At 41.1% G+C, this 13043-nt stretch overlaps 1 protein-coding gene across 3 annotated transcripts in view; it reads right to left on the bottom strand.

Moving 5' to 3' along the window:
- Ap2b1 (adaptor related protein complex 2 subunit beta 1) overlaps positions 1-13043 on the bottom strand; it is a 105831-nt gene that overhangs the window by 56447 nt on the left and 36341 nt on the right. For all 3 annotated transcript variants that reach the window (XM_055619791.1, XM_055619793.1, XM_055619792.1), the window contains exons 12-14: positions 11909-12007; positions 6866-7125; positions 2693-2885 (exon numbers count right to left, since the gene is read on the bottom strand). In XM_055619791.1, the coding sequence (XP_055475766.1) occupies positions 2693-2885; positions 6866-7125; positions 11909-12007 (552 nt within the window). The remainder of the gene's footprint in view (positions 1-2692; positions 2886-6865; positions 7126-11908; positions 12008-13043) is intronic.

Below are 13043 nucleotides of genomic sequence, written 5' to 3'. Positions count from 1 at the left end.
ACACACACACACACACACACACACACACACACACACACACACACACAGGAACACACGCAAATACTAAGAAACAGACACAACCAAACTAAAATAAACACAAAAACCCCAAATGCAGACTACTGGTTTTTACCAGAGACTAACTGAAGGATCTCTCTTTATACACATCATTATATAGTTCTGTGAAAGGCTTCTATAAGATAAGGATTCATTTAGAAATGGCACCATTTATACAGATTGAAAAAAATTTACTCTGTGAGTGAATATATTAAACTGCATACAGATCCACAGTAAAAGTAAGGGCTGTTAGCACCCACACGGTACTCACAACCATGTGTAACTCCAGTCCCAGAAGATAGGATGGGCCCCTTTTGGTCTCTGAACATGGATGTGGTACACAAAGACATAAAATGAAGACAAGCACCCATATGCCTTTAATTAATTAATTAATTAATTAATTAATTAATTAATTAATTAAAAAAAAAAGAAATAGTGCCATGCAGTTTTTTTACTTTTTTTTTTTTTTTTTTTCCCCCCCAGACAAGAGTCTTATGATATAGCCCTAGCTGGCCTGAAATTTCCTATGAGGACCAGCCTGGCCTCAAACTCACAGAGCTCTGCCTCCCCAGTGCTACGATTAAAGGCTACTATGCCTAACCTTAAACATGTCCTTAGAGCCTTTACACTCACTCATTAGCCTATGCTGGCTGGCTAAACCCTGGGGATCAACATGTCTATGCCTCTGAGTACTAAACTTACAAACTGACACCATTACCTGTTTTTTCTTTCTTTCTTTTCTTTTTCTTTTCTTTTCTTTTTTTTTTTTCCTTCCTGAGAGAAGAAGGTTCTCTGTGTATCCCTGTCTTTCTTGGAACTTATTCTGCAGACCAGGCTGGCCTGGAACTAAGAGATCTGCCTGCCTCTGCCTCCCAAGAGCTGGGATTAAAGGCATGTGCCACCACCACCCAGCCATTACCCAGTTTTTTACATGGGTGTTGGGAACCAAACTCAGGTTGTCACACTTCAAGTCTTAGCCATCTCCCAGCCACTCCTGCAGCCTTTTTAAATGGAGCAGTGCTTACAAGGAGTTTCATCTTTTTGTATTGCATACCTATCCACCTGTTATAATTGTAAGTCTGGGAATGCAAAATCAGTGCCTCTCTTTCACCTCCATTTCTAAACCCATATTTGCCTTCTTTAGATTCAATGAACCCATCATGTAGTAAACCTTCAGTGAGGGCAGTAGGAAGTCAAAGCATACACCTGAGCATACAGTATTCAGCCTGTGGTTGATATGTCAATACAACGAGAGTTATTTCCATTTCTTGGGCAAATCAATGATATTTATTTGTCTACCTTGAGTCTAAGGAGACTATATATGCAGCAATGTGGAATGATGACAACAAAAAACTATTCTCCTTCTATAATCAGTCAAGTCTAAATGCTATATTCAAAAGAAAGACAATAGGGGGTGGGGTTACTGTGCCAACAAGCTGGAGTCCCCTGCATGGTGTGTGCCTAGACTCTGGATATAGTACACAACCCACAGAGTCTGACTGTACTTTAGTGGACTCTGCCAAACTTCAATGTACTATTTATACTGACATGGATAAGCCACAGATACCACAACCCTCATAAAGCTTAAGAGACAACACCATTATATACAGAAGAGAACAAGGAGCTTTGTTTCTATCCTCTCTGAAAGCACATTTCCTACTTAAGGTGTGTGTTTTCCAGTGTTGCTGGGAAACACGTCAACTTGTCAGGCATCTTGACAGTCATCAGAGTATCAGACACCAGTCTGTAATTCCAAGGTTAAGCACCTAATCCGCAGGGAGTCTTGCAACCTAGCATTTTCCTAGACTTTTCCCTAGACATTGACAGTTGCATTTGATATTTCTCCATCTTGTACAACAACAAACTGGTGGCACATGTCCACAGTCTTTCTGGACTTTGGAGCCTTTTATTATTAGAATCCTGGAAGCTAATTAAATTGGAAGTATGACAAAGGTAGAAGAAGTGAAGAAGAAGGAAAAAAGTCAAGCAGTTCTTTTCAATTGTGATAAAGATACACTTTAGATAAAAATGCTCAAATAATCTCAAAAACACTTCAGAGTTGAAAAAGGCACAAACCAATAAACATTTAAAACATAGAGGGTATTTTTTTTAGGGTGTGTGTGTGTGTGTATGTGTGTGTGTGTGCTGAGGCAGGGTCTCATGTAGCTCAGGTTTGCCTCGAACTCACTTTGTAGCTGAGGTTGACCTTGAACTCCTGAACCTTCTCCCTGTCCTCTCAGTAATGGGATTACAGGTATGAACCACCACACCCAACAAGGGAGAGGTTTAGAAGTCTGAAAGAGGGTGATCATTATGGAGCCACTTTAATGATATTCAGGACCAAAGGAAGCTAAGAAGCAGGAAAAATAATGAACTCTGGTGAGGACATTAATAATTAAGATTGCCAAATAACATGTTGGCTAAATACCAGAAGTTCTGATTATAAGCAGGTCAACATGATAAACTTATGTACACGCAGACATACTGCATCCCAATGATAAACAGAATGCTAATTAACTCTCTAAAGATGGATAATTCTGTCCTTTACCAAGGACATTTCTGCTCATCAAGGAAAGCCAAATCAAGTTCTCTAGTCCACCAACAACTAAAAATCACCGAGAGAAACAATGATGCTTACCAAGCTGTCCAGTCCTCCTCCCAAAAGGTCCACTGCTCCCATCTGCATGGAGGACACCTGCGGCACGTTCACTGGGGGACCCAGGTCAAGATTTAAAAGATCCCCCAGAAGGTCACCTTGAGAGGGGATGACCTGAGGCTGTTCCAGGTTGGTTGCAGTGGTGGTGCCAATAGGACTATCACCTGCGTCAGCGCTGCAATCAAACATATAGAGGAGAAATGAGAAAAACCGTCTTCATCCATAATACAGCAAAGCAGCGGGTGACTGTCACAAGTATAATTATAAAACACTAAAAATGCAATCAAGGGACTAAACAGGGCCAAGAGGGCTCAGTAGGTACAGGTTCATGTCAACAAGGAAGGAGAGAACTGACGCCTACAAGTTGTCCTCCGTGAGACACACGCATACACACACAGCAAATAAATACTCATTAAAACAACAAAAACAAACCAAAAATACCTAAGCAGCTTTTGACAAAATATGAACATGGAGGAGTAAGGAGACTGACAGTAAACAAACATTAAGAAAAATGTAACTGATGCTCTTAGTGGGGAATCTGGAGGGATGATAGAAATGTAAGACACTCAGGTTTTATTTGTTTTTGTTTTGATGCTGGGGATCACACATGCAAAACACAATCTACAACCACAGCTTCACGACACTTAATTCTGTTATGTGTTAAGAAAAATAACCACAGATGCCCAGCAGTCAACTAAATACAAGTAACTGGCCGTCAGAGCTGGACAAAAAACTTGGAAAGGAATGTATATACACATTTCAGCTAATTACCAGTGGCCGTTGTGCTGGTAAGAGCAGGGGACCTAGAATCAGACATCAAAGACCAAGGGTAGGATCTACAGTGTTAACTGTGGGTGACAACTCTATGGCAAAGTTTCTTCATCAAGAGAATGCAAACAATACCACCCCAGGTGGGCTATCAAAGTAAGGGTCCAACAAAAGCAGGTTATGTGGCAGAATCTTGTACCCCATAAGCCCCCTAAAGGAGTATGAAGAAAAGCACAGGAAGACAGATTCAGACAAACCTTTTGAATTAACCAAGACCAGTAATTAGAGAAAAGGGACAGGTGTTCAGCCTTAATCTGAACTGTCCTCCACATGCTTTATAGCTTGAAGTCCCTTCCTTGTCACACTGTTGTGAAGACTGTGGAATATTTCGGGGACAGGGCCCAACAGGCTTCTGCAAGTTATACCAGCTTCCTGTTTACTTCTATGAGAGCAAGCTGCTGCTTCACACTGTTCCTGTCCCCCATGCCCTCTCTGTTGACAGAGAAAACCCCCCTTGAGACCATGGACCGCAGTAAACCCCACTCTCTTGTTTCTGTCACGTATTTTGCCACAGTAATAGGATAAATGTGCTAGCTACTTGTTTCTTTGCTGGAACAAAATATCTGATGAAAGCCATTAAGAAAGTTTCTATGGCTCACAGCTAGAAGGCTGGTTCATTATGGCAGGGAAGGTATCACGTCAAAAGCAGAAGTCAGCTGCTCACACTCTGCCCAATCAGGAAGCACAGAGCTATCAACACTTGTGCTCAGGTTACTTTCTCTTTTTTATTCAGCCTGGGCCCAGCCCACGTCACAGTACAGTCCACACTTAGGGTGAGCCTTCCCAACTAAGTTAACCCAATCTATATAATTTCCACAGAAAAGCCCTGACATTGGTTTCCACAGTTGTTGGAAGTAGACAGTGAGGAGAGGGCTACCAGAAGTTGCATTTGCCTCTGGTACCAGCCTGCTCTCCTCTGTTCCATCTGCTGCCACGTGAAGAAGCAGCTGCCTCACACTCCTACTGCCTGGAGCACGGTTGGTGCCATGTCTTCCCCAGGAAGATGGACTGAAATCTCTCTGAAACCATAAGCTCAAATACCATCCTGAACAGGACAGTCCTTAAAGGACAAGGCCCCTTCTCCCCTCCTCCTCCCTTAAGGTGTTCCTGTCAGAAGTTATCACATGAAAACTAACCAAAACAACATGTAACTGCAGTGATTAAAGAGAAAGACAACCTGTGAAAAATGACTTCAGAGGAGAAGTATCAATAAAGCCATGTCAAGAAGGGACAAATAAGGGCAGAGGTCACAGATGATCTCACAACTTGTAAGAAACACATGAAGACTTAAGCTAATCTTTACACATGGAAGTCCACCAAATTAAACTATGAGCCACCTGAGAAAAAAAAATGACAGAATATATGCATTTATTAGTAACCCAAAACAGAAGGTAAAATGCATGCATATATATATGCATATATGTATATATATGTATATATATATATATATATATAGAGAGAGAGAGAGAGAGAGAGAGAGAGAGAGAGAGAGTTTTCCTCACTATAAAGAAACAATATTCTAAGAAGGTAAAGTCAGGCAGAGGACAAGATATATATAGTCCTGTAGATTCAAGAGAAACATGAAGAACAAGATAAATCGTGAGTATACATCCAAGAAAATCAGTATCAGTGTTTCCCATTATGAAGTCATGTAAAGTTAACTGTACAAATGCCATCAAAGAAACACTCTCAAAAGGTTAACTTGTCCTAAATCAGACAACTGTTTACCACATTGCCTTCCTAGAGCAGCTGGCAGATATGAAGCACAAGAAGTGCTTGGGTAGACAGCACTTCACTCTTCTAAGTGATTCTGAAAAACCTACTAGTGATATCACCTTTTGAACCTCTACAAAAAGGAAGGCTAAAGCCTTCAAGTTGCTTTGTTTCATGTCATAAGTGTATCACTTACTAACTTTTGTTGCTGAAGAGTTAGGAAAGGACTTTACAGACATGCCATTTGCAGCAATTCATCAAACACTCACTCACACACTCACACATTCTTTTTGTTTTTTGGATGGGCTGGGGTACTGGAAATTGAATTTAGGGACCTTGCAGGTATGAGGAAAGCACTCTGCCACTGAAGTATATTCCTAAGCCATCATCCCAGTTGATACCAAAAGGTATTTTTCTTGTATTAGTATTTAAAGTAAAAAATAAGTACAAATGAATAAGGGGCTTTGATAAGGACCTATGTATAAAGCCAGGCCCCAGTTGACCAGGCCTGCAATCCTAGCTTCATGGGAAACTGAGGCAGGAAAAGCTTCTACTCTGCACAATGAGTTCTGGCCAGCCTTGGGCACATAAGTATAACATGATATTGTACTGGGACTGTTTGTCTCAAAAAAATAATAATAATAAATAAAGTAAAAAGAGTTTACTAGTGTTCCTCTACTCTGATTATAAAAGTGAGGGAGTTAGAAAGCAACAGCTGCATGTTACTGTGGTCTGTTCGAAACACTTTCCTTAACCTAATTTGGTAAAAACAAAACAAAGTAGGCATACAAAATTGAAAGCTATGTCTATATATAGACTCTAAGCTGTTTATACACTTCAATCCTGCCAAAGTATTCCATTTATAGTTCTGCCATAAGAAATTTATACTAGAAAAATCGTATGTAGCAATGTTTTTGTGTGTATGTAGGCATGTGCCAACCAGTGGAGGACAGAGGATAGCATGAGGTATTGTTCCTCAGGTGCCTTGTTCATTATCTTTAAAGACATTTTTCTTTTCATTTCATTTTCTTTTCATTTTATCTCTGTATTTGTTTTAGTGTATGCTGCATGTGTTCCACATCCAAGGAGACCAGTTGCTGGTCCCCTTGTGATTGTAAGTCACTCAGTGTAGTACTGGGAACTGAAATCTGGTCCTCTGGAAGAGCACCAAGCATGCTGAACCACTGAGCCATCTCTGCAGCTCATGTTGCTTTGCTTTGTGAGTCAGCACCTCTCATTGAGACCTGTAGCTTACTCATTAGTCTGGCTAGCCAGTGCGCCCCTGGAACTTTCTCCCCAGTGCTCAACCTGAAGCACTTGCTACCCAGGTTTTTTCACTTGGTTTCTGGAGCGCAAACTCACTTTATCAACTGTGCTATCTCCCCAGCCCCAGTATCCAACACATTACCAGACACTTAAGCAACTTTCAAATTTTGTCAAATTATAGAAGGCTTTCGCCATAATTTCCTACAGTTTTATTGTGCCCCTGGACTGGAACTCAGAGAAAGAAGCCCTTTAGAGCAGCGAGATCACAAGATGCACAGCAAGCTCTTTTCCAGAAAAACTGCCCAAACAGCAAGTTACTTCTCATCAGAGGGACCTGCATCTGCTCACCTCCCGTGATGGATTGGCAAGTGTTTGCGATGAATCCCATGACTCCCTTCCACAAAAGCATTTGGAGGTTTGTGGTACACAGAGGCCAAGGAACCAATGTGGCAGATGAGCTCATCCAGAAGGGTAGGCTCAATCAGATCTGTCTCCTCAGAGATCAATGGCTTCTCGGACAACACTACTTCTTTGGCTGTCACAGGGTCAGTTGAAAGGAGGCGCCAATAAATATAACCCCGATCTCGAAGGTCAGGATTATCAGAATCCTAAAGAGAAGCAAAGGCAAGATGATTTAGATGGCTCTGTCCTCCAGAGACACCAACATGCCAGACTTACTGTCAAGGCACTGTTGTAGTGACTCATGCAGACTGGCTATTAAAATGATATCGTACTGGGACTTAATCAGTCTATAGTTATAACTCTACATGCCTATGGTTTCAAGGAACTTATACAGTGAGCCTGGGTAATGCCCAGCCTTAAATTCCAAAGCAGGTTGAGAAGAAAAAAAAAAAAAAAAAAACAAAAACAAAAAACAACAACAACAAAAAAACCCCACTTTAAACCAGCAATAGTTAAATAGCCTTGGGAAAGAAAAATAGTATTTTAAATTATTATATTGAGGTATGGTGAGTAGCACTTGCTACTGAGCCTTGTGACCTGAGTTCAACCTCAGCAACCTCTATGGTAGGAGGAGAGAACTGACTTCTACAAGCACACTATGCCACGTGCAAGCACACATGCACACACACACACACACACACACACACACACACACACACACATGCGGATAAAAGTGTGTCAGCCTTTTAAGAAATGAGTTCTTTATTTTACTTGTAGCAGCGTTCTGCCTGCACACAGGTAAGTGCACTATGTACCTACAGTACCACTGAGGACAGAGGGGGTGTTAGAGTCCCCGGAACTAGAACTGTAGAAAGCTGCAAGCAACTATGTTGGTGCTAGAAATGAACTCAGGTCCTTTGAAGAACTCTTAACCATTCAGTCATCTCTCTAGCTCTCATGTGTCAGCTTAAACAGACAAACCAACCCAAACTGCTACATAAGCCAGCAACTCTAATTCCAGTACTCAGGATGCTGAGGCAGGAGGATTTTATGAATTGAGGGCAGCCTGGAGTATGCAAAGAGTACTGGGCTACATAGCAAGACACCATTGCTAAATTAATTAAATAATTAAAAAATATGGCCATAAGTATTAGAAGGTGTTTTCTTAACACATATTTTACCTAATATCTGTTTTCCTCATATATTCCTTAATTTTCAAAAACATTTTTACTTGTAAGTATGTGTCTACTTGCCTATATATGTGCTACATATGTGCAGAATCTGTGGAGACTAGATGGTTGCATCAGATTCTCTGGAACCAGAGTTACTGACATTGTGAACCACCATGTGGGTGCTGGGAATTAAACCCAGGTCCTCTGCAAGAACAGGAACTGCTCTTAACTGCTGAGCCATCTTTCTAGCCCTATAGCTTTTTTCTTGATTCAAATACCTATATGCATCCCCTATGGAGAAATTGGCTAAGTCACATATAATTACACATAATGCCTGACTAAAGAACTCATAAAGGGGAGCTGGAGAGATGGCTCAGTGATTAAGAGCACTGAGTGCTCTTCCAGAGGACCTGGGTTCAATGGGAGCATGGCAGCTCCAACTGTCTCTAACTGCAAGATCTCACACCATCACACAGACAGACATGCAGACAAAACACCAGTGCAATAAAATAAAAAATAAATTACGAAAACTCATAAAGGTACTATTAACTAAAACAATAACAACAAAACCCCCAAATGACTCAACATCAAACCATGAAAGAACGTATAAATGTGTTTTCCAAAGGAATAACACTTGAATTTAGTGCTCTTTTTGTTGTAATTTTAAAATAATTTTATGCATGCTCATGGCTTAAAAAGTTATAATTAGATAGGTACCGTGGCCCACACCTGTATTCCTAGCACTTGGAGAGGCAGAAGCAGGCAGATCTCTGTGAGTTTGAGGCCAGCCTGGTCTATAAGGCAAGTCCAGGACAGCCAAGGCTACACAAAGAAACCCTATCTCAAAAAACCAAAAATATTAATCCCAGCACCCAGGAGGCAGAGACAGGCTGATTTCACTGAGTTCGAGGCCAGCCTGGTCTACATACTGAGACCCTGTCCCAGAAAGAAATACAAAAATAAGCAAACAAATTATAATCATGCCACACCAAGATTTATAGGCCTATAAAATAAATAAGGGAAATTTCTCACAATTATCCAATCCCCTCCTAATTTCACCTCTCCACTCCCAATAACCATGACTAGCAGGCTGTATGTTCTGACTTGATGAGCACACATGCTTTTGGCATAGGAACCAGTTTCACACTATACACACTACTCCAAAAGCTACTTTCAAAAACATTTCAAACTACATTCATACATATAATAAAATTAAAATAAGATTTAAAAATATTTCCAAGAGCACTTACAAACAAATCTTCAAGAAGTAAAATTAGTAATGGGAAAAGGACAACTCAGAAATAGGCAAAGTAATATTGAAAGGATTGAAATTTTGATGATAACATACCATTAGAAACAGAAAAAACAGACAGAAAAATAGTTAATATTTAAATCACATTCCATGTGTAGATACACATCTTAAATGACAATTCTTAAAGCCAGCCTTTTCTCAAGTTTAATTCAAGATACTAAAAATCCGATGGACTGGTGATCATCATATTTGTTACACTACATATAACAAATTATTTTGATTTTTATGGATCTAAAGGGTGACCTGATTTTCTTTTCTAGTGCTGAAAACTGAATGTAGGGCCTTGTGCATTTTAGGCAAGTGCTATATGACTGGGATATATCCTCAGAACTTTAACAATTTTTTTTTTTTCAGAATAGAACTATGTAGTTTATTAAACATCATTCATTTAAAACTGCAACCACAGAATACATATGACTGTGGCACAGGATGCTGGGATAGGGAATCGGTCTTTAAATTTAATGAAAGAAGCTAAGAGCCTCCATGGGACACAGGACTCAAATGCAGGTAGAAAACTGTTCCAGAAACACACAGAAAGCCCTTTGCACACAACATTGCTGAATTTCACTCATTATTACATTTGTAATTGGATCCATCAAAACACTATTCAGTATCTTGTTCCCTTTTGTGGCTACATTTTGTCTTTTGAACACATTATAGTATGAGGAGTGTCTTATGCTTCCATACTGGGCTGTATCTCACTTTCTAATTCATGAAATCACCAAAAAATCTTTTTAAACTTTTAATTATACTCTATTCACTTTGTATCCCCCCATAAGCCCCCCCCTCCCCTCCTAATCCCACCTTCCTTCCCCCTTCTTCACCCATGCCCCTCCCCCAAGTCCACTGATAGGGGAGGTCTTCCTCTCCTTCCTTCTGATCCTAGTCTATCAGATCTCATCAGGACTGGCTGCATTGTCATCTTCTGTGGCCTGGTAAGGCTGCTCCCCCTTCAGGGGCAGGTGATCAAAGAGCAGGACAATCAGTTCATGTCCGAGGCAGTCCCTCTTCCCATTACTATGGAACCAACTTGGACAATGAACTGCCATAGGCTACATCTGTGCAGGGGTTCTAGGTTATCTCCATGCATGGTACCTGGTTGGAGTATGAGTCTCTGGAAAGACCCCTGTGTTCAAATTTTTTGGTTCTGCTGCTCTCCTTGTGGACCTCCTGTCCTTTTTTAAATCTATTTTGAGACAGGGTCTCTCTAAGTTTCCCAGGTAGACCCTGAGAGATGGGAGATGGGCCTCTGGGCATGCTGGGGAGGGGAGGTATATCAGTTACCATCTCCATCATGGTAACTGATATATATAAAAGGTCCATTTTAATGGGGGGGGGGGTCCTCGTGATACAGATGGAGACAGGGAACTGAGCAGCGCACACACATGCTTAGTTCTTTGTTCCTGACTGCAGATACAATGTGACCAGCTCCCCTATGCTCCTCTTCCTGTGACTTCTGGCCATGTTGGACTATAGTATGAACTGTGAGCCAGAATAAACCCTGCTCCTTAAAGTTGCCTGTCAGAGTATCTTATCACAGTGACAGAAAAAGAAATAAACATCATAGAATTCAACTATCAAAACATTTAAGGAAACAGCACAAGCACTTTAAAGTGCTCTCTAAAATTTGCCACTCTAAAAGGCAAATCAAGCACATGAAGTCACCCACAAGATATCACACTCAGTGTTATTTTTACATGAAGGTTAACTATGAACAATAAACAATCTAAATCAAAATTTCAAAGTGATCATGAAAGCTGGAGTCAGCCAATCTAATTTTTTTATTTAAAATTTTACTTTTAAAATCGGTGTGTCTACGTGTGTGCATGTGTATCACATGTGTTCAGGAGCCTGCACGGATCAGAAGATGTGGGATCCCATGAACTAGCATTACAGTTGATTGTGAACCACCATGTGGGTGCTAAGAACCCAAACAGGGTTTTCTGTGAGAACAACAAATGCTCTTAACTGCTGAACTAAAAGCTGCATTAGCCAGATATAATTTAGCAGAATTTGTTAAGAGGCATCATTCTAATATTTTCAGAATTAAAACTTGTCCCAAAAGAACCTTTTTGGGAAGCGTCCTGGATAGTTTTATTTCAACTTGACCTAGTGTCACCTGAGAGAAGTTCAACTGAGAAAATGCCTCCATAAGATCAGACTGTAGAGTGGACTGTAGGCAAGCCGTTCTTGTGGGGGAAGGCCCCGCCCTGGGTCAGTGGTCCCGGGTTCTGTAAGAAGGCAGGCTGAGCAAGCCACGAGAAGCCAGCCTGTAAGCAGCACTCGTCCACGGCCTCTACAGCAGCTCCTGCCTCCAGGTTCCTGGGGTTCCCGCCTGGGCTTCCCTCAGTGGTCCTGGTCAATAAAGCCTTTCCTCCCCCAGTTGCTTCTCATTGTGGAGTTCACCACAGCGATAGCAGCCTTGAATAAGACAGCAAGTGTCATCAGTCTCACCATCTGAAGCAGCACAAACCAACCCTCTCTGGATGCTTTCCGATCACTCACCTGTGTGGCCAAGCTCAAGACCTGTTGGACCAGCTCCTGTGTTTCTGACGGCTTTTTGAGAAACAGCTTCACTATGGCAGTAAGCAGAGTGAGCTGCACCTAAAAAACAAAATGCAACATCAACTCACATTTCCACAACTATGAATCGCTGATGTTGGTTGAGAGATGAAAGGGTAAAGCTTAGCCAATTGTGACAAGCAGCAGCCGAAGGTAGTCGCTAAAGTACAACTGACCATTCACTGGCCACTTATTTTCCAGGTGCATTTTTGGTATCAAAATGGCTTGTTTCTGGGCCAGATTTTCAACTGTTCTTTCTTTTTAATTAAAAAAAAAAAAAAAAAATGACTACTACTACTGCTATTATTGCTATTATTATTGTGTCTGTTATTGTTATTATTATTATTATACATGATGTGTTTGAGTACGTGTCATGGTGCACATGTGGAGGTCAAGGACAACTCTGTGGAGGCAGTTCTCTCCTTCCACCTTTACATGAGTTCCAGGGATCAAACTCAGGTTGCCAGGCCTGCGCAGCAGTCACCTTAACACTCTGAGGCAGCCCTCAGCTGTATTTTTTAAAGTATATACACATACAGTAGTAAAACCGGCTGTTGGTAAAATCATGTACTATTTACTTTGGCCAAAGCTTACAAATCTGAAGGACTTATGAAATTACTTGTCATACTGGGGTAAGAGCCAAAACAGAATTATGTCAGATTAGAGACAATTAGAGGGAGCCTGCTGTGGCACTATTAATATTAAGCCTATTAAAATTACTATAATGAGTTCCATACACAAACTTCTATTTGCTACTAGCACAAATGCCAGGGAGAAAGGGCTTAATAAACTGAATGCTTCTCTGGGCCTTTGACTCTAATTTTAGTAGGAGAGGGGGACAGATGGGAGCAATCTAATCATCCGCAGAGAATCTTTTCAAACCTGGCTGTGCTCCACTGTAATAAGCAAGAGCAAATGCTGAGGACAATATGTAATCACCCTTAAGTGACAGAATAAAAACCTGATGACTGCTCTGCACCACTGCAGGGAAGCTCACTGCTGGAGCAGCGCCCACAGCAGGTGCTTCTCACTCGCGTGGGGGCTGAGGCTCACCAACCTGTGTTTCCAGAGCCCTCAA

This window comes from Psammomys obesus, unplaced genomic scaffold, assembly GCF_907164565.1.
Source record: "Psammomys obesus unplaced genomic scaffold, mPsaObe1.curated_primary_1811, whole genome shotgun sequence".
NCBI lineage: Eukaryota > Metazoa > Chordata > Mammalia > Rodentia > Muridae > Psammomys > Psammomys obesus.
Note: the sequence above shows the minus strand (reverse complement) of the source record. Positions and strands in the feature narration are given on the sequence as shown.